The 26,599-nt window shown below is 55.6% G+C and overlaps 2 protein-coding genes across 5 annotated transcripts in view; one reads left to right on the top strand and one right to left on the bottom strand.

Moving 5' to 3' along the window:
- Positions 1 to 391: 391 nt before the first annotated feature.
- On the bottom strand, positions 392 to 21,319 carry MFHAS1 (multifunctional ROCO family signaling regulator 1; the record flags this gene model as incomplete). 3 transcript variants are annotated; one of them, XR_014692306.1, is made up of 4 exons in its annotated part: positions 18,074 to 21,319; positions 4,581 to 4,707; positions 3,029 to 3,461; positions 392 to 2,390 (listed from the first exon to the last, which is right to left on the bottom strand). XR_014692306.1 is itself a non-coding variant. In XM_084516899.1 (3 exons), exons 1-3 carry the CDS (start codon positions 21,198 to 21,200, stop codon positions 3,458 to 3,460), a joined length of 3,258 nt encoding a protein of 1,085 aa, XP_084373025.1. In that variant the 5' UTR covers positions 21,201 to 21,319. The 3 variants fall into 3 exon arrangements, 2 of the variants coding, with proteins under 2 accessions (XP_084373025.1, XP_084373026.1); XM_084516899.1 differs by lacking the exon at positions 392 to 2,390 and having other exon boundaries at positions 3,028 to 3,461; XM_084516900.1 differs by lacking the exons at positions 392 to 2,390; positions 3,029 to 3,461 and having other exon boundaries at positions 4,577 to 4,707.
- Positions 21,320 to 22,332: 1,013 nt separating this feature from the next.
- The window catches only part of TNKS (tankyrase), a 103,423-nt gene continuing 99,156 nt past the window's right edge, over positions 22,333 to 26,599 (top strand). For both annotated transcript variants that reach the window (XM_084516895.1, XM_084516894.1), the window contains exon 1: positions 22,333 to 22,882. In XM_084516895.1, the coding sequence (XP_084373021.1) occupies positions 22,348 to 22,882 (535 nt within the window). In that variant the 5' untranslated portion in view covers positions 22,333 to 22,347. The remainder of the gene's footprint in view (positions 22,883 to 26,599) is intronic.

Here is a 26,599-nt window from a genome sequence, read left to right as displayed (position 1 = left end):
CCAGTCAAGAAGCCACCTCACCTTCTATAGCCCCCGAACCTCCCCGCAGTTGGCCAGCACCGTCAGCTCTGCCACAGAAGGGAAAGGCGCTTCTGGTTCTTTATTCACCGCAGGGGCCACAGACAATTCTGGACAGGAGCTTACAACAAATGGTTTTATGCTTCCCTCTCACTGGGCTGCAATCCTAAGGCAATAAATAATGAGAATAGCAGCTAGTGACAGCTCCTTACTCCCTGTAATGCCTGCTTGACCACTGGTAGTAGCTCCCTTCCACGTGAAGATGAAGATGAAGAGAAGAGAAGAGAGCTACAATTAATCCCAGACCCTTCCAGAGGCAGGGCCCAACGAGGCACTGGAAGAGAAGACGACAAATCAAACAGCTGACCTCTCCTTGAGATTTACATCACTTTTATTTTCAGTCATTTTGGTGAGGATGTGTGGGCGTGGTGCATGTACGTCTGGGCATGCATGTGTGTGTGTGCAGAGTCCTGCCCAGTCATGTAAATCATGTGAATACCTGCAATTATAGTTCATGAACTGAGCCATGAAGCATGTGATGAGTGCTACACTGAGGCCTGTTCGCTCGCCTCTTCTTGTGCTTATTGCAGTGCAGCATCTCCATCTCCCCCCCACTGCCCTTCCAAGGATGGCAGCCCAAGATCCCAACCAAAGGCTGCTGGGGGAGGCGAGCTGAGCTCCAGGATTCCCTCACCTCACTTAGTGTGTCCATACCATCACCGGTTCCTTTTAACGGAGCCAATTCTGTCCCTTTGCAGCGAGGGACCCCTACTACTCTGACAAACTTGAACCAGGTCAGAGGAACAAAGGGACGGGAACAGGACGGGGACCCCGTGTCACGTCCAGTGCTACAGCACAGCTAAATGCTTCTCAGGATGCTGCAAGGGAGATGGCGTGTTTCCATAGCCCCCGGCCTCTTCAGTTTGATTTCAGAGACTGCAAGGTAGGTTAAATCCTGATTTGGTCTCTTTTTCTGTTTTGCTTTAACACTGAATCCCCCAAAGTCAGAGCAGAGACAGAATGCAGAGAGGAAATTCGTAAAACCCATCCCAGCTGAGTGGCAGGTTGGAACCAATCTTACATCTGTGACCTTTCTGCCTTCAGCACGGCTAAAGCAGAGGTAAGCCACCATCCGGGATCTTCTGCAGTTGTCAGAGGCCTCCAGGTACTCCTGCAAGCCCTACGAAGAGCTCGGTACGCAGCACCCTTTGGGCTCCACCTCACCATATCTGTGTGCTGCTTAGGGACATGCCTTTTCTCCTGTGTTACGCGGACCCAGCAGAAGGCAAAGTGGGAGTTTCACGTGGACGGATGAAGGCTTGAATCCCACATCTTGCCTCAAAGTGTAACACGAGGCACTCTGGGACGTGCTCCAGCTGCTGACAGTCGCACAGCTCTGCTCCCAAACCTGTACGGACCAGTCTGAGGAGGAAACCAACTGGTCGGCAAGCAAGAGATCTGCAAACCAACGAGCAAAACCAGCAAGTCCTCTCAAGTCAAGTGAGCGTCTGGTACCAGGAGATTCCCCTCCTACTCCAAAGGGCTCAAAAGTCACTGTCAGCTCCACAGAGAGACAACTCATACCCCAGGTATGTTGTGTACCCCGCTGCTAACAGTTCAGTAACTCTCCGAGCAGGGACAAGAACAGAGTAGGAATGAAGAGTGCTCTGAGCTGCGCGTCTCTGCTCTTAGGGCAGCACCTTTAAGCCCTCTTTCCTTGTGGTTTGACTCATGAAAAATGATCCTTCGAACATACAGGGCACGCATCCCTGGGGCTCAGGGCTGTTACGTGGGGTCTAAGAGAGAGGAGCTCAGCGAAGGGACACTGTGTGCAAAGGATCCCAGGACGCATCCTTAAAAAGAGAGCAAACGGCAGAACCCAGAGGGCCAGCAGCCACTCGGCACGGTTCCCCCGCACCGACCTCTTACCTGACAGCTGCAAACGGGAGACATTTCTGAGCTGCATAGAAAATTAAATGGCTTTTGCGTATTTTAAAACAAAACAACAACAACAAAACAAACAAATAGAAACGAAAACACGGTCACGCCAGTTACTGAACGGCGGGCGGATGAGCGATGATGGTTTCACATGAAGCAGACCCTACTCGACTGCTCTCCGTACTGCCCTGCTCCCGGCGTCACGGCTCCAGCGCACGGAGGGCCGAGCCCTTGCCAAGGGCCGGGCGGTGCCGTGCTCCTGCCGAGGTGGCACTGCCACCAGGCGAGGTGGCGTCTGCTCCGTCCCCTGGCTCCTCCGGCACTTGCACACCCCGCTGGGAAACGGGTCTCCGGCTGGAGAAGGCTTCCAGTTGGTGATTTCTTTGCAACGTGGATTCCATGCAACAGCACAGCAACAAGTTCCTGATTTCTTCCTAGGGAGGACAGAAAGAGAGGTGAGTTGTGGCAAAGAGCAGGCGACGACCTCCCGGCACGGGAAGCGACAGCACGCGGTGCTCTGACTGCACTGGGCCCTCCGGCAGCAAAACAGGAGCAGAAAGTTTGCTAGCAGGATTCTGAGCACCACTCGGAGAGATCTCCCTTGTCCGCCACCCCACCCGGCCACCACAGGCAGTTCGGGGTGGGTTTTGCTGCCACCAAGCTTCAGATGCCCGTTGCCAGACGGGGCAGGTCAGCACATCAAACCCCAGCCCCGGCTCCCTGCCTAGCTGGAACTACGCCCAGAAAAGGCACGAAGGTGACTGAGCTGCAAACTCCTACTTGGCTGCTTTCCACCCTGAAGTTAGGAACAATGCCTTTCTTTTTTTTTTTTTTTTTTTTTTTACCACCCTGCTCCCGCGTCTCCCACTGGCACGGATTCTGCCCTGCATTTCCCCACGTTTAGCCCCTCGGGCAGGGACTTTCGGCAGCCTTGCACGCAACGCTGATATTTTAAGGACCAGAAGCCAGGGAAACGTCACCTGTGCAAGAGCTGCAGATCCCAACGTTAAAGGCTTTGCAAAACTGACCCCCCTCCCTCCAAAAAGCCTTGGCCAGCTGCCCCGGAACTCACTTGTCCAGGAACAAATCCAGGGAATCCTGCTACAGCTCGTTTCAAGAGGCTTTCCTCCAAGCAGGTCTGAGTTAAATGGTATCAAGAACATTTTTTTACATTCATCATGAGATCCAAATGGGTTTTCAACACACAATCAGTGGGTCCACAGAATCCTATCCCCAGAGCTTTCCCTTGGGCCAGCGGCCCTGCCATCCGCAGCAATCCTTTTGCTTCGTGTCTCCTCGTCGTCCCCAGCTCCCAGGTGATTGTGCCCGCTCCAGCCACGAGGTCCCCAGCAGGGAGCTGCCCCAGCCCCGCAGCATCTCGGAGTCCCAAGTCCCATTGTTCCCCATCGGCATGCAACTCCACAACCGGAGAGACGGGAACACCGTAGAGCATCAGCCACCTTCTGCCCAGTGGAAAACCTTTGGCACCAGTACTGATGGTTTATCTGGAGAAGTGAAGGACGGAGAAACAGCAATGAGGCAAGGGTTCGTAACACTCGTGACGAATAACTCGAGACACAATTTTTTTTAGGCTGCTAAATACGGAGGGTGAGATGTTTGAAAGTAAGATGGGCCTTTTTGAGAACACGAGTTCCCTCGCCAGCAAACGGCGGAACTGGGACGCAGCTTCAGAGACTGGGGAGGTGAGGAGGGAGGACAGGAGGACAAGCCACAGACGTGACGCTGACACGAGACTGCAACACCGCAAGCTGGGGTGGGAAACATGCTGTGTCAGGCACACACACACACACGAGGACCAGAAGCCTGGGCGGTTGTGGCCTGGGGCTTGGGAGCTGCCAATCGAGGCAGTCACCTTCTCTCCTGACCCGAGTGGGCACTTCAGGGGCGCCGTAAGGCAGAGTTCAACAATCCTTCCTCACCCGCGGTACAAGGAGGACGGGGCCTCTGCCCAGAGGGACACCACAACGTTGTGAGGCTGAGCCAAGAGCGGTGCTCGGTCAACGAGCAGTCTTGTTCAGCAAGGACAAGCGCGTAGCCCTACATCTAGGGCAGGACAACCCCACAGACCACCACGGGCTTAGGGCCAACTGGCTAGGGACCTAGAGGAGAACGTGCTGAAGCTAGCTGTGCGCATTGTGGTGGTGAAGGCCAGCCTGAATTAAAGGCAACTCAGGCTGGACGTAAGTAAAAAAGCTCAGCCCAAGGAGAACAGCTTAACTCCAGAGCCCGGAGAGGTGGTGGCACTTCCATCCCTGGCAATCAGCAGCCCTCACCCATACAAGGTCCCAAGCAACCCGACCCAGCTGTGGGGGTGGCCCTGTGTGGAGCAGGGACTGGATCGAGACCTCCAAATATTCCTTCCTACCTCAACTCACCCATGACTTATCTCCTTACAGATGTCTTGCATCTGCCACAGCACAGCTCAGGGAATCTCAGCCCACTTTCCTCTGACCCTTTAAGCGAGCTGTCTGCACCCACAAATCATTAGAACTGTCCCTGAGCTGTGGAGCTGTCACCTTCCCAAAAAAAACCCTTAGTGAGGCCACGTTTTAGGCTTTCCAGCATGCACTGACAGGGAGTGGGGGGCTGCTTTCAAGGCTCACTTGGAACAAGGGCTGATCACAGTAGGAGTGGGGGGGTAAACCAAGGCAACATTAACTCGCTCGCTGCCGTTCTTGGGACAGATGATCTCCGTCAGTCCCTCTGGTCTTGGCTGACTCAGCAGCTCTCCTGCGAACAAAAGAGAATGAGAACACATAAGGACTGGCAAGGCAGTGCTTGCCAGACATCCCTTCTGCATGCCCTCCCCTTCCCCCCACCAAATAAATGTCCCCGATCAGTGCAAGTGGGCGCTGTACGAGGGTCAAGTGCTGCTGTAACCCAAGCAGGTCTCACCCACGTCCCGGTGCTTACGGCTTGGAGACGTGCTGCTCCCCAGAAAAGGAACATCTGAACATCTGCCTCCTTCCCTGCCTCTGCTTTGAATCGCCTCACGCGGACGGGAGAGCTCCCCGGGGATTCACAGCATCTAGACGGAGCCTAACGAGGTGGTGGTTTAGAGCAGTGGGCGTTTTAATTAGGCTTTAGGCAGATGGGATCCAGAAGCCTACCTTCAAGCTGCGTGCGAGAGAAGACACCGGCCTGTAGCATCGGCAGGGTAATTAGCAGGCAGCTGAAGCTACAGATACACGCCTTATTGTTCAGCTCTGCGTCCTACAGCCACGCACGGCCACGAGGCTACCCGAAAACCAGCTGGCCTACAGCTCGAGCAGAGGGCTGCTGCACAGACCCTGCCACGACCGCCTTTGGTACACGCCAGGAAGCACTGGTAGGTGTTATTTTTGCAACACTTTCAATGCTCTTCCTTCCACAGACAAGCATGCCTTGTAAAACCCCTCACTTTATCTCTTGTTTTAGCCCCAGCCAACCCCAACCATCGTGGCTGTTAGCTGCTGACTCCAGCACTGCAATTCCTAGGAGCTGTCCTGCTGCAGCTGAGCAGCCAGCGTGCATCTTTCAGCTGCCCGAGCAGTGTCTAAAAGCAGGTAAAAATACACCAGAGGATTCCCCTCTCGCTGGGCACGCTCACACCAGCTGCTGTGGGATTGCTGTTACCTCCCATCGGGGCTCGGGGCCACCCTATACCCTGCTGAGCGTGCAAGCCCCAGCTCCCAGCCGTGCCCTGTAACGTTACCCCAGCTCTGTGTGCCCGTAGCAGCGGGGGGGCCCTCGCAGCAGGCGCTCTTCCCCTGCCAACTGAGCTGCCTCGGCTGTTCCTGGAGATATCGCTGAGCTGGCAGCTCCCCGCTGCTGGCACCCTGACGGCACGCAGCCCAGGGCAGTGAGACGGGAAAGCCAGGTGCTGAGATGTGCCCAGCTCCGAGAAATGCCCCAAAATGCTCACATTTCCTTCCTGCTCCTCCTCTAAACCGTAAGTAAGCCCGCACGGGACTGTCTGTTCCCACCAGCTGAGCTGTCCCCACTACAGACGAAGCAGCTCGGACCCTCTTTGCTTTTCAGAAAGCACCACTTGGTATTGTCACGCAGAGAGGAGGGTTTGGCAGCAAACAAACACGCACGGCTCCTCAGTTCGGGCTCACCCCCACGTCTGCAGCCTGAATTCCCACTTGGTGTGCCTCACCTCACGCCCACGCTCCAGCCCGAAGCGGGAGAGCAGGTTTGAAGCCACCCAGACACGTCTCCCGGCACAGAATCGTGACAGGATTTGCAATTCAAAACCAAATCTGCACGGCTGCGTCCTCAATTAGGCGAGCTGTCACACACCGCGAGCGGCGCTGGGGCCGCCGAGCACGGCAAGCACAGGGCTCCGTGTCCCAGCCCAGAAGCTGCATTACTGAAAACACCGGCTCCGAAAGGTGAGTCAGGGCATCAGGCAGCACCACGAGCACCCGCCGGAGCTCACACCAGGCCAGTGAAGTGAGACCGGTCTGGCTGCTTGAGCTTTCGCCCCACTTTCCATCTCCCCATTTCGGGGATCCTCAGAGGGAGATTTCTCAAGCAGGAGAGATTACTTCAGGGTTGAACTGCAGAAGGGGAGGAACAGGAGTCTTCAGGGTTGCGGCAGGGAGGAAAAGAACGAATTAAAGGAAGCCCTGCGCTGCCACAGGAGAAAAAGCTAAGGCTTCTGCACGGCTCAGAGGAGTTGCATCTGTCCCACGGTCACCCTCCCGGTATTTTGTGCCAGGAAGAGCTCTCCACAGGACACAGAGGAGGCACTTCTGCTGTCATACGTGCTTTTCTGTGTTCTCAGGCACAATTTTTGGTTGGATACAAAGTCAGGCCCGTCCTTGCTTGGCCGGGGTTTGCAGAGGGATGCCTCCCTCGGAGCCCCTGCCAGCAATCAGGCCACGCGTGCCGCAGAGCACACTTTAGGACTTCAGGAAATCGCCGTGAAATGCCAGATAGCCCTGACGAATCGGGGTTAGGAGGCAGGCTGAGGGTATGAAAAGCGAGCAAGGGTGTTCGGTTACCCCGTGCTGGCAGCCAGAGCAGCCGGGCTGTCAGGATACTCGGCTGCCTAACAGGCAGAAGGGCTTTGCGTACAGGGGAGGAAAATCCCACGAAGGCCGCTTGCCTTCTGCTGCACTTTCCACACAGCTCCCAGCGCCATCCTGATGGCATTTCTCATTTTCATGCATTTCAAGTCAGGATCTGGGCTCCACAGGGACAGGCAAGTGATGGATGTGCAGGATCCTGGCGGCGTGGTGCTGCTCACATCCCTCTTGCTCTCCAGCCTGCCTGGGACCTAGATACACCAGCCGTGCCTCATGACAGGGGCTCATGAAGAGCAAAGTCCATAGCATGAATGGAAAGCTCCGTGAGCCTCACGCTGCAGCCTTGTTTGTAGGAGCTTAAAATGAAACCAGAACCAATCCCAGCACGTGAAGGTGCCCCGACAGAGAGAGCACTGTGGGAAAACCAAGCGAGAAGCAAGCTCTGTCGTAAGCGCCGGTCCCAGCAGCTGGCTGGGGAGCAGAGCCACCCGTCAGGTGAGGCACGCGCTCGGGAACAGCCAGCCTGGGATTAAATGTGTTTAAAGGAAGAAAGGGAGGGCTGGGAAACAAAAAGCAAGGCTTGCTCTGCAAACGCAAAGGGGCAACACGCAAAGACATCCCCCAGCCCAGAGGCTGAGAGCACAGAGAAAAGGGCACGGGGAACAAGGAAGAAGGTTAAGCTTTAAGAAAAAGATGCAACCACGGGCCTCTCAGCCAAAAGTGTACCTGTAGGCATCATGGCTCTGGCTATGGACACACAGTTCACCTTGAACTCTTCCTGCAGCTGGCTGCACAGGAAGGTGCCAGACCAAGGCTCCTAACTCACCACCCCCAATTTTAGCCATTCAGAAGAGACAAGAGGTCAACAGACACCAGCTAGAGAGGGGAAGGCTGACTTAAGAGGGGTAAACACCTTCCTCCTTTCCCATTTAGTGGCCGTCAGCCAGTGCTGTCACAGCAGCAGAGGATGCTGACACAGCCCCGTGGTTGCAAAAGCTCTGGGGAAGCCTTTGGCACCGGACCGAGCGCACCTTGGGCGGAGAGCTTGGGTGGATGCGTTTCAGATGCTTCACTCGGCAGGTAAACGAAAGTCATCATTCAGAATGCCAGTCTGCATCCCGTTTACATCGCAGTAATTTCCCTGGCATGAGCTATTTGAACTCATCCCCTGCTAATGCTCCCAAGCAAAGCGCAAAGTTTCCAAGTGCAAAACTTAGAAAATATTGTGTTTGTCCCCAAACATCATTTAGTAATCTTTTCCTCAGGCCCGCAGCAATTAATTGTAGTTAGAGCTGAAATTCAATAAAAAAATGAAACACAAAACACATTTCCCAAACCCAGACTATTCAGTGTTTCTTACCACCATACTCACAAACCAGAACGGAGACAGCAGCAGTAAATCATCCAAATAACTCCATCAAAATAGCCATCAGGAACAGCCAGGAGGACGTGAGCCCTCCCACCTCCTTCTGATGGTACGAAACCAGCAGCTGAGGGAAACGAAGGATGGCTGGCACCTACCTGAGCCCAGGCGGGTAGCCGAGCCACCCATCAGGCACAAGAAACCTCTCTGCCCTTCCTGCACCTCATGAACCAGTGCTCACAGGGAGCATTTCTGCCAAGCACCACTGCCACCCCAGCAGCAGGTGGGCCATGAGGAGAGGAGGCTGTGATTTTGGATGTGAACATGACGACGTGTCTCTGCGCCAGCCTGCCAAGCTGTTTCAAAGAGTACTGCAGCAGGAGTAGCCTTCCTCGCCCAGCTTCATCCTCACCTGTCCTGCCAGGCACCCAGCCCTTGCGTTTGGACGCCTACCTGGACAATTTGCACTAAGGAACCTGCTCTGGCAGCGGGGTTGGACCCGATGGTCTCTGGAGGTCCCTTCCAACCCCTGCAGCTCTGTGATTTCCCAGTGCAGCGGGGCTGGTGGTAGCCACGAGGAAGTGGCCAGAGGTGACAAGTGAACAGGACAGCATCAAAAGCTCAGGGAAACAAAAGCAGGGTGAAAGCTGGAACAGAAAATAAGGAATCTGCCAAATTTTGCTGCCCTTCTGCTATCTGCCCTAAAAAGCCTCTTGGAATCAGCAGGCTGCAGCACAGCATTTTCTCAGCTGACTGCAATATGAAGTCATGAAAAATTGATTTGCCTCATTAACATTTTAGGGCCTTATTAGCTGGAACGAAATTGATTGTCAAGGCATTTTAAGGGCAAGTCACAGCGCAACGAGTTCGGCACGAATTATCCTCAGCCTGGAACAGAAAGAGGTCTGTCACTGAGTGACCACGTCCAGAATCTACCTTTTGGCTGCTGAACTTTCTCTCTCAACCAGACAACTAGCACACCACAGGTCCCACTCAAGGGGCAAAAAGAGGAAGAGGAAGGGGAGAAAAGAGCCTGAAAGAGCTCTCAAAGCCGTTCCTGGGGTAAAAAATAGCTAACAGGCACGGTTCTCCGAGGTTGGTAGGGAGTTACCAACACCGGTCAGCCTTCTGCTAACTCTGGCTCTCTGTGTTTGGGTCACAAAACGTTAAAAACTGGCAATGTGAAAAGCCTGGAAGGGACCCGGGTGGTGGGAGGCTTCCCAGACCCAGCTCTGTGAGCTGCCAGCAGCTGGTAAGGCAGGAGCAGGTCGCAGCCTGATCGTCTGCTAAATTTAGAATTAGAGAATTAGGTGACGCCACGGGACATTTTTCCTTGCAATGCTTTGGAAACAGCACCCAGAAATGGCTGATGTTTCTCTGCGGGCTCCAACACAGTTTCTTCAGTATGTCCTTGGGTGCAGTGTTTCTTCCTGGTGAGACACAACACGGTGTGGATTTGGCCATATGCTTGAAGCCACGTGGCTGAAATCAGAGCACCAGGACCAGTGGCCAGCTCTCCTTTTGGCCTCACAGGTTAGGGCTGGTGTTGGCTATAAAGCACTGCTGGTGCACGTGGCAGTGCCCAAAGCAGCACTCTAAAAGACATCAGAGCCTAGATTTTGCTAGGCCAAAGGAAGTAGAGAGCAGATCTATTTAAAAAAATAATAATAATGAATCTTCCCCATCCACTTGATTCCAAGTATTTCTGTTATTACCCAAACCGCTGCCTTTGAAGTCTCAGCGAGCTGCTGGATTTGCACTGCTCAGTGGTCAGGAACAAAGCGTCGTCTGTCCTTTTACTATCAAGAGCTTTACGAAACCTTTTTCTACTTGTTCCCTTTTCCAGAGACCGAGAACTAATTGTTTACTTTTTGTTTTCCCCGGGAAAACCCCAGCATTTCCAATAATTTAACCACCTGAACCCTCTTGCTTCCTAACATTCAAGCAGGTGACAACTAACAGGTATATATCAAGGTTATAACTAGCTTTTGCTTAAAAACACATTTTCCCAAGTGAAATTGCCTATTTATGGACTTCTGCATATTGCTTTTGCTTATTTATGGACCTAACATTACAGATTGTTTTACTACCTCTGCTGAAAGCAATTCCTGGCAGTTTTTATTCTGGCGTTGGAACAGCTTCCAAAAAGATAAGGCGTGCGAGTTCAGGAACACTGGCTTTGCTGCTTCACTCATTGCCTGCTAAACGCCATCTGGTCTTGGGTTCTCAGTGCCCCAAAATAAACTGCAGCATCCTCCTCCCTCTGCTGTTAAAAAAAATGTTTCTCCCATGGCAGTCACGTTTGCTACTGAAACAGGAGGGAGCTCTGGGGGCTGCGAAGAACTCGCCGACCTCCCAGGGAAGCAACAGCATTGCCAGGAAAACATTTCACTCTGCCAGAGACCTCAGAAGAGAGGACGAGCAGGACTGGAAAGGTGGGACACTTGCTCTGAAACGCTGTCCAGGGCTCGAGTTCAGGCTCTCATCAGGCTGGCTCGGAGGGGAGATGAAGCAGATAAAGCAGCTCAAGATAAAGCCTCTGCAGGTAACCAGGCAAAATGCTGGCACTCGGGAGGAAGAGATGGCAAGGTTCAGAGCTGCTCAGAAGCCTTGTGTTGGATAGTCCACTTTCCACAGGACAATGGCAGAGCCACAGCCAAAGAAGTAAGAGCAACCACACCAACTCACACAAAGAAAAGCAAAGACCACCCCTCCTTGGATTTTCCCACAAAAGAGCATTTAAAGGGAGGGAGCACTGGCCTGACTAGGCCAGAGGCTGGCTGTGGCCTTGTTGCTCCCCCACACCTCTCAGCCTCCCGCATTTTTCTTAAACACACAAGCCAGGAGGCCAGCCCTCCAAGCAAGGCGAAGCTTTATTAAAAATGACTGCTGATTCAAAATGAGTTTTAAATCCTTTTTGTAGAGATGACCGGATTAACTGCATCTCGCAGCGTTATGCAACGGGGGACAGGGCAGCAAGCAGCACAGCGTGCCATCGTCCCCAAGGGGCCACGACTCTGCAGCCCCAGCATTCACCTGCAGCACTTTTGGGACGGGGCTTGCTGCAGGCACCCCATGGGAGCAGAATCGCGTGCCAGCCTTGCGTGACGCAGAATAGAATTGCATTCTTGAGTAGAAGGTGTTTTTGTGACCCAGCTTTCAGCCAGAGGTGCTGTTGCGGTGTAATACTTCAGTCACGCACCATCCAAAAGGCAGGTAAGGCTGGCAAACCTCTGACCTGGACCCTGGCAGGGAACACAGGACAGACAAAGCGTTGTGCCATTACCTGCAGCAAGCTGGAGGCTGGGCACCAACCAAACTCCAAGTGCCTCCACCCAAGCACCCAGCCTGCCCCCAGGGGAGGCTCAGCTCCATCCCACCAAGCACACCCAGCCACTCTCAGCTGTTGGCTTTTAAAAGGAGGCACCTTTCAGCACCTGAGAACTGCAGTGCCAACAACCCATGCAGAGCCAGACTGTGTTACCCAAACCCCAGCATCGCCCTGCCCACCTCAGCACAAAGGTGGATTTTTATTTATTTTTTAAATCAGATCCCAATGCGAATCACTAATTTGAGCGCTGTCTCACCTTGTTTGGCAACATTTTCCTAACATCGTGTTCTGCTTCACTGCAGGCACTCCAGAACATGCCTGTGCGTACGAACATCATGTGTCGGAAGGACTCCCTCTGGGCACACGCGTGTTCCTCGGGGAAATTACAGGCTGCTCGCTTACTGAGGTTGGCGTGAAAATGTCACCAGGGCAAGATCACAGCCTTCCCCTTCTCCAGGGAGCGAGGCTCCCTGCCCCGAGCTCCTGCAGCACAAATTCCTGTACAAAGACCTGACTGGACCTGTTGGTGAGGTCAAAGCACACGCGGGTTTCATGCCCCATGCAGCCCTCGGGCACTGTCACCGAGCTGAACAAAAGTATCTGGGGATGCCTCAACTTCCAAAGTGAGGCTCCTATCAGCTCCATTTTCTGTCACGTCTGTCCACTGAAAGCTTTAAAAAGGTATGAAGTAGTTTCTTGCTCAGCAAAACTCTGGGGTACTGCAGCCAGCAAGTGACAGCATCTCTTAGAGAATCACAGAATATCCCAAGTTGGAAGGGACCCACAAGGATCATCAAGTCCAACCCCTGGCTCCACACAGGTCTACCCCAAAATTCAGAGCTATGACTAAGAGCACAGTCCCAACGCTTCTTGAACTCCGACAGGCTCGGTGCCGTGACTGCGTCCCTGGGGAGCCTGTTGCAGTGCGCGACAGCCCTCTCAGTGAAGAACCTCTTCCTGCTGTCCAGCCCGACCCTCCCCTGTCACAGCCTGACCCCATGCCCTCGGGTCCTGTCACTGGATAGCACTACAGAGAACAGATCGGCGCCTGCCCCTCCACTGCCCCTCGTGAGGAAGCTGTAGGCCGCCATGAGGCCTCCCCTCAGCCTCCTCTTTCCAGGCTGAGCAGGCCCAGTGCCCTCAGCCGCTCCTCCTACGCCTTCCCCTCTAGGCCCTTCAACACCTTTGCAGCCGCCCTCAGAGGCCCAGCACTGCAGCACATGAGCACCGCCTCACAGAAACCCACCCCAAATAGATTTAAGCTGTTCCGTGGTAAAAATAACGGCGACCAAGAAATGTTGTGTCAGCTGACAAGGAAGGGAAGCTCCTCTGGGTAGATTTCCTAAATTTAGCCGCTTTGATGGCTAAAAAACTCATTTGGACACGAGTTCTCCACACCCAGCGTGCACATTGGTATCTTCAATAAGGATATGTCAAAATCTTGCTCAGACGAGGAAAGGGGCTGTTCAAAGATGCAGAGAAACAGGGAGCTAAAAATTCCTCCGGTTACGTAAGGTGTCTGTGCAGGCTGCCTGCCCTGGAAGCCTGCCACCAGGCACCCAGCAGTCCTGCTGGAAAAACCCAGCTGCACCCGGCCAGAGGGCACGAAGCACGGCTCGGACGGCGGGGGAAGCACACACGCGACCCTCTGGCCACAGCACAAAGTTATCTGCAGGAAACTCCTCCAGCAGGGATGCCCTGGCACAGCCTGCTTGCTCCTCTGTGGGGACAGAGCACGCTGGCTTCCTGAAGATAAGGCCGAGATGAGGCTTCCCCAGGAAAGCCAACCTGTCAAAGGGCTTTTTGGGGACTGCTTGGAGCCACGCTGGCCGTCCCAGTTTCGCTGCCTGCTTGGTGATGTGGTGGTGCGGGCTGCTGTCACCCACGAAGATGAAGAGGGAGGCAAATTAGTCAAACAGCTCCATCCCGAGCCAACCTCTGCAGATTTGGGTGCTGTAGGAACCACGCCGGATTCACTTTTCCAGGGAGCTCATCAACAACCCAGCCCTGGCACAGGGCAGGATGTGCCCCTTATCGTAGGGCACTGCTCACTCTGTAGTGCTGCAGAGGAAAATACGTAGAGGACGTGCCCTGTGAGGCATTCAGCACACAGAAATTGTAGGGTTCATTCAAGAGAGAAGTCTTGAGCAAAGTGTGCCGGGATCTTGCATGCCATTAGGACAAAACCCTACAATACTGGTTTGATCATAAAAATGACTCTTCCTGGGCTACACAAGCATCACCTCCAAGTCACCAGGTGGAAAAAGCAGACAAATAGGGGCAGGGTTTGAAGTTCAGCCTCGGTTTGTTCTGAAGGTTACCCGCCTCTACAATTGCGTTGAATCTGATCCCCTGATCTTCATGCAGTGCTAAGTCCCACTTCCTCGCAGAAGTGCCTAGCTCATCCCAAAGCTGTTGCCTGGTTCACGCAGAACGGTCACTTCAAAGAAACCAACGTCACCTTGTGAAGCCTGGAGGTCCCAGCCCGGTGTCGTGCCCACCCCAAGGAGCCCAGGCCCCAGCTGACACCGCTAAATGGGCGCACTGCGTACACCTCCGGGGGGAGATGGGAGAAGCACAGAAAACAACCACTGGTGGGAAAAAAAAAAGAAAAGAGGGGGCAAAACCAAAACCCACACGTGAAATTAGGGTTACGTACCAAACCACAACCAACACAGGCAGCTCAGAGCACTGACTGCTCCATGCACTGGCCACAGGCGGGCTGGCCCTAACCACAGCGCCTGCGAGATGCTGCTGACCGCTTCGGCAACCCCGTCAGCACCGAGCCACAGCCACGAAAACACCACAAGTACAACACGGCTTCAGCCTGCTTGGGCACAGCCAGAAACCCTCAGAGACACTGCAGCTGAACACCTCGGGTGAAATTCAGCTACCACTTGTCCTGGCTTCTCCCAAAGCCAACCAGCCCACGGGCACATCACGGGTCTTGCATCCGTGAAGAGCTGACTGCATCTGGCACCAGCCAGCCCTGCTCCCTCCCTCAGTCAGCCACATCTGCAAGGCAAGGGCACGTCCCACAACCAAGGAGAGGCAGGTTATGGGTCCTACTCAGCTTTATCCTGATCATACAAGTGATAATGCCCGATGCTTACGCTGCGTGCAAGACCTGCCCCTGGTTCAGTTGTGCTGTGCCCTTCAGAGAAGCGTAACAGCCCAAACAGATGTAGCATCTACTTTGGAAATAAGGCAAAAAGAGACTCCACCCTCAAATGGGGACGAGGAAAGGCTGCCAAATGCTACCATCATGCTCTGTAACCAGCAGGTACTGCTCTACAATTGTTGGTACAAAAGCCCAGCTGCTTGTAATTTAATTAAAAGAACAATTAGACACCCGACATGAGCCCTTCATTAAGCAGCTCCAATTCTGGAGCGTCTTCTGAACCTTTCTGAGAAAACCAGTCCCACCTGCTCCCTCCTGGCTTCGCACAGGCCTGGAGAGCATGACACATCGTCCCGGCTCTGCCTCACCGTCTCGTGACTCCAGCCCAGCCACCGAGGGAGCTCATGCTTTTGATCCTGCTGAAGGGATGTCAGGCATGGTTCCCTCTGGGTCAACACCCGAAGGGAAGGCTCAAAGAGGACAGAGCCAGGCTCTTTTCAGTGCCAGGACAAGAGCTGATGGGCACGAACTGGAAGACAGGAAGCTCTGTCTGAACGTCAGGAAGGATTTCTGTGATGGGTGGGTGATGGTGCACTGCAACACCTTGCCCAGAGAAGCTGTGGAGACCTCCAAAATCCTCCTTGGAGATCTTCAAAAGCCACCTGGATGTGGTCCTGGGCCACCTGATAGAGGTGAGCCTGCTTGAGCAGGGAGGCTGGGCTCGGTGACACCCACAGGTCCCTTCCAACCTCAGCCATTCTGCAGCTCTGATGTCCTCTCCGTGCTGATAACTCACAAAAGGGTCAGAAGGCAGACGGCACTTCCCTCCCACAGGAGAGCTCCTGCTAACGCTCAGTTTGTCTTGCTCGTTACAGCATTTTGCCATCCTTCTGCAGCAGACAGCCCTTGGCTTTCTTGTACCTGCGTTCATCCAGGCAACTTCAGAGGCAGGAATAAAAAAAAAAGCCACTTGTCAAACACGACTGCCCTCCCACCCCAAATGGACATCAGACACGAGCACACCTTGTGCAGAGCACAGCTCGCAAGAACCTGCAGCAGCCCGGTGCAAAACAAGGTCCCCCCCGCCCATCTTTTTATCCAACATCACCCACCACCTCCTCACACACTCCTGGGGGACCTCTCAGCGAAGCAGATGGGCTTTTACTAATCTCTGGCCCAACCCAAATTAGCAGAATTCACCCCAAACCACCGCACAGAAGTTAGCCAGCTCCCTGGTAGCCAGTTGCTATGCTGCTCTTGGATCTTTCACCCTGCAGTAGGCGTGCACACGTGTTTTGTCTAACTCCACGGACAGGTCAGCTAGAAATCCACCGCCCTGCAGCCCCTTCAAAGACCCCTGCAGCAGCAGCACGAGCTTGCAGGCACAAACAAGCCAAGCTTCAAAAACTCATGCTTTGTCCACCCAAACAAAGCCCACGTGTCTACTACCAGACGGGAGGAAACCCTCCCTAGGTCACTCCATAGATCATGAAGCATTAACGTAAAAAGCCTTCAGTCCAGAAGCTAAAAGACCACAACACACAGAAATGCAGCACTTCCCAGTGAAGCCGAGGTCTCACTGTCTTGGAAACAATTCTCGTGGGTCACTCCACACAGGGATGGGTCTTTCTCAGCCCGGAAGGCATCCTTTTATTTACACACAGAGTGGACATAAAATAAAAGGGAAAAAAAAAAAAAAAAAAGCACCAACATTCAACGCAGCACTTACTGGACAAGCAGATGACTGCAGCCTCCAAGCACACAGATTCCAGCTCGGATGCCAGTTCAGTTACTGATTCACCCAGCCACAAAACCGTTTCAAACGGGAAGACTTCCTTAAAAGGACCCTGCCAAGTCACTTTAAGCCAAGCTTTATTTCGCAGTTTTTTTGCCATAAACGCTCAGGAGGCTGAATCCAGAATCTCAATCCTCATTAACCATCACTGAGCAGACACTGTCTCGTTCTCAGCGAACTTCTAGGTGTTCAGCAACGAAATCACCGTGTGCACACAGGCTCGAGAGGGCAGGGAGGCAGAGGAAAAGCAAGGATCACCCCACAGCTCTCCAACACCCAAAGTCCCCGCCTGGAAACGGATTCCAGGGAGAATTTTGGATGCCCACACCACGCGCCATCAGTTGCGTGGAGGACAGCACAGATTGCACAACCAGACGCGCAGCCGGGGCCAACTTCCATTTTTGAGCACAAATCTGGCAGCGCCGCCACAGAAATATTTCCCTTATTAAGGTCAACGGGCTGCGAAGCAGCTCCTTAACGCAGCCCTAAAAAAAGCCCACGGCCCTGTTTAAGAGCTACCAGCACCGTACCCACCAGGGATTTCCACCGGCAGAGCTTGGGAGGAAGCAGACACCTCCAGCACCACGCGTTTTCGTACTGTTGGACCACCTACGCGCCGTCACAAGTGGCACCAGCCGTGCCTCAGGCAGGGAAGAGCGAGCTGTGCAGCACGACTGTAACTTACACACACCTCCTGCTCGGCAAAACGAGGAGAAAAAACTCCTCGGCTCCACGATTCCCATGGAGAGCTCCCGGCCAGCCTTCTGTTCGCAGAGCAGAGACGGGCACCAAGGGGGGGTTGGAGGCCTGGCGTGCCACCCTGTGCCCCCAGGCTGAGAGATGCTGCCTCCCAGGAGGACACAGGTTAGAAGGCATTTTTTTGTTAGGAGAGAGAGGAAGGAGAAGAATTTTTAAGAAAACCAGCCAAAAAGCGCTCTCAGCCAAGACAGGGCTTTTTGTCCAGGGCTACACAGCCCTTGTCTACCAGCTGGAGGTTTCCTGCACTGCAGGCCACGTTTTGGGGACAGGAGGGAGGACACCGAGGGACTTTTAGGCATCTCTGCGTGTTTACAAATGGCTTGGAAGAAGGGGAAGCTGGAGGGTAAAGGGAGTTTGGAAAAAAAACACCAAGCCACTCCAGGAAACCCAAATCAGGACAGGACAGGGCCTTCTCAGCAATGGCACGGTCAATGCTCGGGGACAGAGCCCCAAAATCAGAGAGAAAAGACCTGGCCAAAGGGGGACGTAGCACCCCCCTCATCTCAGAACAGGGTTATTTTAAGCCTGTCTCCTTGGAGCTACCCTAATATTTTCTCTCATGACTCGAGTCACCAGGAAAGGGAGCTAGAGCAGAGGAGGTTAAAAAAAATAATAACAAAATTAAAGCAAGCTGAGATTAACAGCACAAAAACCCCTTGAAGAAGGCGCAAAGAACCAGGAGAGGGGACAGGGAAGAGGCATTTCGCCTTACCTGGAAAAGTGTGCGGGTTCGGCGACCCTCTTTTAAGGCACTTTGAACAGAGGACGTGCACAGTGTAGTACAGGCCCGGCCACTCCTGGAGCAGGACATTCAGTTCTTCCACCAGGGGGGTGATGGCTTGCCAGGCCGTCCAGATATTCGGGAGGGACGCGTGGCTAGCGATCGACAGCGTGTCCGGCTGCAGAGCCCCCCTGGCCGGCCGGTAGCTCACCACCACCGGCACCTTTCCCCGGTAGGCGTAGATCTGGTACTTGCCGTCCGAGCGCTGCACCACGTGGCTGTTGATCTGGACGCTGTAGCGCGCGAACAAGCCGGGGGGGAAAATGAAAGGGAAGCTGTACTCGATCTGCAGCTGCTCCACCACGAACGACTGCCCGCTCAGGTTGGCGCCGTGGATCCAGGCCTCCGCGTGGGGCACCTCGTTTTTCACGTAGCAGGGGAACTTGTACCAAGCAGCGGCGCCGTTTAAGGGCTTGCACTTGGGCTTGTTGACGCAGTAACACAGCCCCATCTTCTCCAGCAGCTCCAGGATGAGCTGCAGGTCCTCCCGGCTCTGCACGTGGGGCTTGAGGAGCAGGCGGATAACGTGGGCGGGGAGGAGGCCGTGCAGCAAGAAGCCCTCCACGTAGTGATGGAGCTGGGCGGCCCTCAGCTCGTCCGTGTGGCCGTCGCCGAGCAGCTTCTGGAGCAGCACGGCGGCGTCCTGCTGGCAGAAGACGTTGAGGATGTCGATCAGCCGCGGCAGGTTGTGGAACACGTACTCCCGCAGCGTGAGGTGCTCCTCGAAGTAGAGCAGCTTCCCGCTCTCGTGCAGGTAGGACAGGGCGCTCTGCAGCCGATCCTCTGTCAGGCCCGCCTGCAAGCCCAGCCGGGCAGAGTCCCACCAGCTAAGCCAGAGCTGCTGGGCTCGCGGCTGGAAGTGCAGCTCCTCCAGCACCTGCCAGGACTTGGGCAGGACCCGGTGCAGGTTGGGGAAGATGTCGCGGTGCTCGGCCACCGAGAGGAGCTTGTCCCGCAGGCGACGCACCTGGCAGCGGTCCCGGCAGCTGAACGGCAGCACCGGGGAGAGGATCTGCGGGCGGTGGTTGAGGAGGTACTGGAACTGAGCTTTTTTTCGCCTCAAGTTCTTGTCCGAGACCCCGTAAAAGGCAGCGTGAGGACTGGAGCAGCGCAGGTCAAAGTCCTGTCCCAGAGCCTCATCCACCTGCTGGACCAGGCTCTGGAGGCCCTCGGCATCCCTCTTCTCCTGCTGAGCGATCTGCTGGTGGATGTCCAGGCACTTCTCCTCCAGCTCCCGCTCGGCACAGAGGTCGGCATGGGTTCCCACCATACACACCACAGCGTGGGGCACCTTGGAACCCAGCCAGTGCAAGAAATAGCCCACCGAGGGGTAGAAGTGCTGGGGGACGTAGGCACTCAAATTCACCACCAGCACGTACAAGGCTCCAGGGGAGAGGAAGAAAGACTGGATCACGTCGTAGCTCGGGTCCCCCGCCAGCTCGTACACGATGAACGTCAGGCCCCGCTCCGCGTCCGCTGTCCAGTCCATCACCTCGATGCCCTTGCTGCCTGACAGCCCCGGTCCCGATGGCACCTGGGGGGCATCCGGCGGCGGCGCAGGGCACGGCGCTTCTCCTTTCCCTCGGTGGGAGGGCACGTGAGAAGGAAGGTCCTGCTGGGACGCGTCCTCCGGGAAGGGGCAGCACGCAGCCAGCGCTCTCCCAGCGTCCTGCTGCTGCCCAGGGCAGCCTCTGGGCTGGGTGCTGCCCGCATCCAGGCTCCCCAAGTCCTCCTTCTGCCCGTCCTCCTCCATCAGGCATCGCCTCAGCAGGGTCTTGCCCGCGTCCTTCGGGCCCATGAGGACCAGCTTGAGGCGGGGCTTGAGGGCGGGCTGGGAGTGGGCCAGCTCCTGCTGGTAGGCCGCGATGTAGGGGATGCCCTTCATGCAGACCTCGTAGGGAGGCTGGATGAGGGGGTTGTCTTTGATTTTCCACAGGGTGACGCGGGAGAGCTGCCCGAAGCCCTCGGGCAGGATGGCGATCTGGTTGCCTTGCAGCACCAGCTCCTCCAGGCTGTGCAGGAGCACGACGGAGTCGGGCAGGTAGCGGATGCGGTTGTTGTCCAGCCAGAGGGTGCGCAGCTGGCGGAGCTGGCAGAGGCGAGGGGGCAGCACGGTCAGCTGGTTGCGGCTCAGGTACAGCTCCTCCAGCCCCGGCAGCGCCAGGACGGCGGCGGGGAACTCGGCCAGCAGGTTGGAGGAGAGGTTCAGCATCTTGAGCCGCTGCAGGCTGCCGAAACCGGCGGGCAGCGCCCGCAGCTGGTTGCCGTCCAGCATCAGGCTCTCCAGGCCGCCCAGCTGGCACAGACCCTCGGGCAGCGCCGCCAGCCCCGTGCCGCTCAGCCAGAGGATCTTGAGGCGGCGCAGGGCGGCGATGCCCTCGGGCAGGACCCCCAGATGCCGGTTCCCGGAGCAGTCCAGCTCCTCCAAGGCACCCAGCTCCAGCAGCGCGGCGGGGAAGGCGGCCAGCTGGTTGTGGTCCACATCCAGGGCGCGGAGGTGCCGCAGGCGCCCCAGCCCCTCGGGCAGGCGGCGCAGGCGGTTGAAGCTGAGGTCCAGCTCCTCCAGGCGGCCCAGCTCGCCCAGGGCTCCGGCGCCCTCGGCCCCCAGCTCGTTGTGGCTCAGGCTCAGCTTGCGCAGGCCCCGCAGCCCCCCCAGCGCCCCGCCGTCGCCCAGGCCCCGCAGGCGGTTGTGGCTCAGGTCGAGCTCTGCCAGGCGGCCCAGGTGGCGCAGGGCGGCGTGGGGCAGGCGGCACAGCCGGTTGCGCCGCAGGCTCAGCACCCGCAGCCCGCTCAGGGCGGCGCCCACCTCCTCGGGCAGCTCCTGCAGCCCCCGCCCGCTCAGGTTCAGCGCCTCCAGCTCGCCCAGCGCCGCCCGCCGGGCTCCGGGGGCGACGCTGGGGGGCTGCGGGGGGCCCCCAGGCGGTCCCGAGTCCTCGGGCTCGGGCTCGGGCTCGGGCTCCGGCTCCGGCTCCAGCTCGGGCTCGTCCCGCAGCTTCCGTGCGCGCAGGGCGGCCTCACGCCACAGCCGCGCCGCCTTCGGGGGCTCCGTCTGCGCCATGGCACCGGCAGCGGCACCGGGAGCGGGCCCCCCGCCCGCCCGCCCTACCTGCAGCCGCCGCCGCTGCTGCTCGCCATGGGCGCGGCCCCACCGCCGCAGCGGGCTCGGGGCTCCCCCGGGCTCCCCGCGGCTCCGCGCCGGCACTGCCCCGGCGCCGCCCCTGCACGTAGCCGGGCCGGGGAGGCGGGGAGGCGGCCACGGACCGCCCCGCCGCCGGGATGGGCCCCGGGGAGCCGGGCGTGGAGGGATGCGGGGTGGGGGGGCTTGAAAACCATCACCAGCGACAGCCGCAGTTAACCTTCCTTCCCTTTAAAGCGTCTTTCTATATTGGAAGCCTGCGACCCCTTAGTTATTCAGGGCAGCTCTGCCACGTTCCTGCCAGGCTTTGTTTCCTTTGGTGCACACATCAGGCCAGACCCTAAACGCTGCTTCCACCTCCTCAGCTGAGCTTTGCCTCTGTGGCCCAGAGAAATACACCCGGGAAGCTCACAAAGGCATTTTGGAGTGGGGCAGGCTCGGAGGCTGTGGGCTCCTGAGCGGTGTGACCTTGCCCTTAAGAGTCAGAGGGCTGAACTGCCACGGCCACCGCCCTAAATTACCAGATCTTCTTCAAGAATTTAGGAAGAAAAAGGAAGTGTACGGTCACTGGAAGGAAGGTTGGGTGACATGGGAGGTGGGGGGACTGCAGGGATGCTGCTTGCCTTTGTAGGGGCAGAATTCGCACAGTTATGGCCAGCAGCGCGAGGGACAATAAAAAGGGCTTTTAGGAGTGTATCAGCAGGAAAAGGAGGAGCAGAGACAACGCTGGGCTCACACAGTGACACGGACAAAGCAGAGCCGTGACTCCATGACTGTGTTTAATGTGTTTTTCCCCTCAGTCATCAACACCACTGAGGGGCTCCGGGCAAGTTAGTGGGCGCCACCAGCGGCAGCGCTGAGGGCAGCCTCCACACGGCAACACTTTGGGGACAGACCGGGCGAGGAGATCAACCCCTCTGAGGGCTGTGACCGCCACCAAGCCCTCCACCAGCCTCCCTCAGGCCTCGGCTCCTGCCCGCCATGGCCGTGGCGCAGGCGGGAGGCGGCTCCGTTGCCGCGGCGCCGGGCGGGGCGGGGCGGGGCGGGGCGGGGCGGCCGAGGCCCGAAGATGGCGGCGGCGCCGCGGCGCTCGCAGCACCACCACCACCACCACCACCACCCGCCGCTGCCGCCGCCGCCCGGGCCGGCCTCGCCGCCTCCACCGCCGCAGCCGCAGCCCCAGCCGCAGCCGCAGCCCCAGCTCGCCGCCTCGCCGCCCCGCAGCCCCAGCCTGGCGCCCGCCGAGCTGGCGGCGGCCGCCGTGCAGCGGCACAGCCTGGCGGGCCCCGAGGGCGAGGCCCCGCTGGACGCCGAGCGGCCTCCGGCGCCCGAGGGCCCTGAGGGAGCGGCCGGCTCGGCCGGCTCGGCTTCATCCTCCTCATCTTCATCATCTTCATCCTCCTCATCCTCCTCCTCCTCCTCCTCCTCCGTGGCGTCCAGCCCGGCGGCGGAGAGCCCCGAGGCGGCGAGCGGGGCCTTCCGCGAGCTGCTGGAGGCCTGCCGCAATGGGGACGTGACGCGAGTCAAGCGCCTGGTGGACACCGGCAACGTCAACGCCAAGGACATGGCCGGCCGCAAGTCCACCCCGCTCCACTTCGCCGCCGGTGGGTGCCCAGCGCCGCCCTGCTGCTGGGGCAGGGAGCGGGCAGCCGCCTGCACTGCCTCCCTCAGCCTCCCCCAGCGCCCTCCCGGGGGGTGCGTGGGCTGGGATCAGGCGTGTTTTCCTCGGTGCTTGTCACACGGGCTCCAAAGTGTCGCTTCCCCGCTCAGGGAGTGGGGAGCGGGCGCAGGGCGCAGCTGGCTTGGAGTCACGGGTCCCGTCTGGCTTAAAACTTAAGGGCCGCCGCAGTTCAGCCAGGTTTGGCAGGAGTCGTGCTCCACGCCTCGTGATTTCTAACGTTTGGTTTGGTCTGGGTGGCCCTGCTGGCTGATCTCACCCGCTCGGAGCTGGGTGAGGTGAAGTGGGACGGCCGAACCCGGTGGTAACATTAATAGCATCATAAAAGAAGCCAGCGGTGAGGTTCCGCAGGTCACCTCAACTGGAAGGAAGCGTGGCTTCCTAGCAAGTGTCCCTGTCGTGGGTTAGTGTGGGATTAGCTTATAACGAGCACTTTTCGTATAGGGACTGCTCTTCAGTGGGGGCACGGGGTGAGCTAAGCTCGTGATAAAACAGGGAGATGTCTTAAATCATCAGGCCTAACTCAGGACCTGCACGATAGCTGAGGCTGTGGTCAGGCAGAAGGTTTCTGACATGTGCCACAGTGCTACTGGACTGGACTGGAACGTACATGTACGTGGCAGGGGGCACAGAGCTTGTTTGAGCTTTAAGTGGTGCTGTTACGTATCAATCAAAGTAATTAATGAGACTGTGTTGAGGGGTCTATACCTAAAAGGTGGTTTATGGCTCTAGAGCACCACGTGAAAGTTGTTAATAAAAATGAATGCTTTCAGGCACAGCGTTACTTGGAACTCTGAATAGTGCTCTCTGAGCTTTTGTAAATTTCTTGTCACTTTAAAAGTACAAGTGGCATTTCGTGATGCCCCTAAGGGAACTTCTGGTCCCGAGCTGTTTCTTTTTTGTTGTTCTCCAATCCCTGAAATCTACAAGTAAAGCAGGACTTTATGCAAGCTGAGTTTAAAACGCAGTGATCTCCTCAAGTGCGGGAATTAATTAATTTCAGGAATACTGGAACATAATGCTGGTATAACTGTGCGTGCAGGTAAAGTGCCTCACGTTTTGAAGCCTCACCTTGAGTCACTTCTCGCTTTGGATCTAAGCTTAAAATTAGACATCGATGCTTCCCCTTAAACTCTGAGGTCTCAAGTTGTAACTTCAATGTTGGTACAGACGGTAGTGCTGGAGCTGCAGTGACAGCTCGTACTTTGAGAAGTAGTGGGCAAAACTAACTTGGGGTAGTAAGGCTTTGAAAGGTGCCAGTGTCCATAATATGTTGGTGTAGTAGCAGTAAAGATGCTTCCTTGCAGCATGAGGAAAACAGTGGGTGAAGTCCTCATTTCTGACAAATTTCTGTTGTCTATTTTTCTAGATTTCAAGACCTTCCTAGGCTGCCATACGTATTTACTCTCAAATCACTGCGTTCTGCCTGTCTGCTCCAAATGGGCTTGATACGTAACAGCATCCAGCTAATACCTGGTTACAGAGATCCTGGGGCCCTGTAATTTGCAAAGGCTTGTGAGGGTGTTGTTGAGCGCAGCTTGTCTCAGGCAGCGTGCATCTGCTGGCGATGGGCTGTGTGGATTTCATCTCCCTGCCTTGATGGGTTGTGTTTCTCCTTTTGCCCACACATCTTACGAGTGCAGAAGCCTGTATATTAAGCTACGTTGTAAATAATAGCTCCTGGTTTATGAGACGTCCATAAATACGAATTTTATGGACTTCATAAGGGGAGTGTGAGGGGAACAGTGCAATAAGCGTTCTTTTAAATGGCTTCTCCCCAAATTTTTGAAACTAAACTCTTAAGGCAACAGCAGAGAGTTCCAATTTTGTTTTATGGTTTATGGCAGAGGAATTATTTTAGTAGCTGGAAAACTTTGGTAACCTTTCCTTCTTCCTATATTTGGGGCAGCTAGATTATTTTTCCCGTGAACTTGACTTCTCCCTAGCTCGGTTTTGTTTTCTTGTTACTATTTTGGCAACAATTTCAAGCAGTTGGTACTTTCTCCCTTTTAAGAGAAGGGCAACTTTAGTTCTAGTTTATTGTAAAAAGCATTGAGTTAAGGAAACCTGACGCTTTCTGAAGCTTCTAGTTTCAAAACTACGTTTATCTTGTTCCACATAGCAGAAGGAAGGAAAAAAAAAAAGGGTGACTTCTGAGAATATTCAGGATAATTATTAAAAAAAAAAAAAAAAAAAAAAAGAAAGCTAGTGATAGATCCAAATCTGTTTTGCAAAGTTGGAGTTGTCTGCCTGTGCTTCAGACTTGGTGTGGAGGCCGTATCAGGGCGCTGTACCTTCTCTTAGCAGTCAGAAAGAGGCTGAAAAAAGGTTCCTTTTCCTTTCATCTTCCAGCTGTCTGGAGCGCAGCCTCTCCTGAGATTCCCAAGTGGCTTTCAGAGATTTGGTGTTCTGCTTGACGTTTGCAAGCAGTCTGAGGGACTCTTCCATAGAAGTCCATGTGCTCGGAGGGAGGAAGACTCGATAATATTTGACTGTGGTGTGGGACGCAAGAGGTTTGGGTCTCTGGTACCGCTGAGATGTATTGTGCTTATGGGAACTCGCACAGAAGAATGGGGCTGGTGATAAACTTGTGCAGGCTCAGTGTCAGAAGCAGGGGGGTGCTGGGGTCTGTCACCTGTCTGCCTGCAGCTCTGAGGTGTAGAAGTTGCCTGAGAGCTCTGAGGCTCCCTTTAATAAAGGGAAACCTGTGAGCTACAGCTCTTCTTCTCCAGCTGGCACTGCCAAACTGCATCCGAGTGCCTCTCGGTGTCTTAAGAGATACAGTTTGTTCTGATCGGATCTTAAAGCTGTGGCTAAGGTAGCCGATCAGACTCCAGTCTGCATTTCGTGTGCTCTTAGATTTCACTCACCAGATATATCCCCACCGTTCTGCTTAAGGCATGCTGCCATCTGTTTCTTACTTGCCTCGAAACCCATTAAATACTGAGAAAACCTAGCCTTTTATTTTTTTTTCCCCTGCATAAACAGTGTATTTCTTAATTTGACAAAGGCCCCATCTTGTGAGGTAATGAAAGACCAGCTTGCCCTAGCTTTAGGGATGGTTTGGAGACAACAGGATTCATGGCAAATCCCAGCTTTTTCCCAGAGCCAGCAAGGATGTGTAGGAACCTGCTTGGTAAAGAAATTGCTTCTTCCCGTTTGAAAGAAGGTTCAGCCTTCCGAGGTTGGAGCAATTCGTGCCTCTTGCCTGTCCTGGTGGAGGGGAGGGCGTGCAGGAGCGTAAGACCAGCGTCATTTTGGCAAGTGTGGAATTGGGAGCGCAGAGTAAAGTGCTCTTTGGGATATCAGCCTGAACTCGGCTCAGAGAAACCTGTTCTGGGAGGCCCAGATCACTTGACAAGGAGTGTCAGCAGTGGTACTCCCTGTTTTCTTTCTGCATCTGCCTGGAGTAATGAGCAAAAGCTGTGTGGGGGGAAAAGAAGTTTTCTCTGAGCACGCTTTTGATCCTACTGTAATAACAGAAGTCAAAGCTTTTATTGGAGGTTAACAGATGTAACTGCTCTTTGGAGAAATTCTGAAATAAACAGCCAGTACTGAAGGATCTTACGTGGGCTGGAAACCAGTGGATGGAATTTAAGAAAGGAGATGATCCGTTTGATCTACTGAGTGGTGCTCGAGAGAT

Source organism: Aythya ferina, assembly GCF_964211825.1.
Source record: "Aythya ferina genome assembly, chromosome: 4".
Taxonomy (NCBI): domain Eukaryota; kingdom Metazoa; phylum Chordata; class Aves; order Anseriformes; family Anatidae; genus Aythya; species Aythya ferina.
Note: the sequence above shows the minus strand (reverse complement) of the source record. Positions and strands in the feature narration are given on the sequence as shown.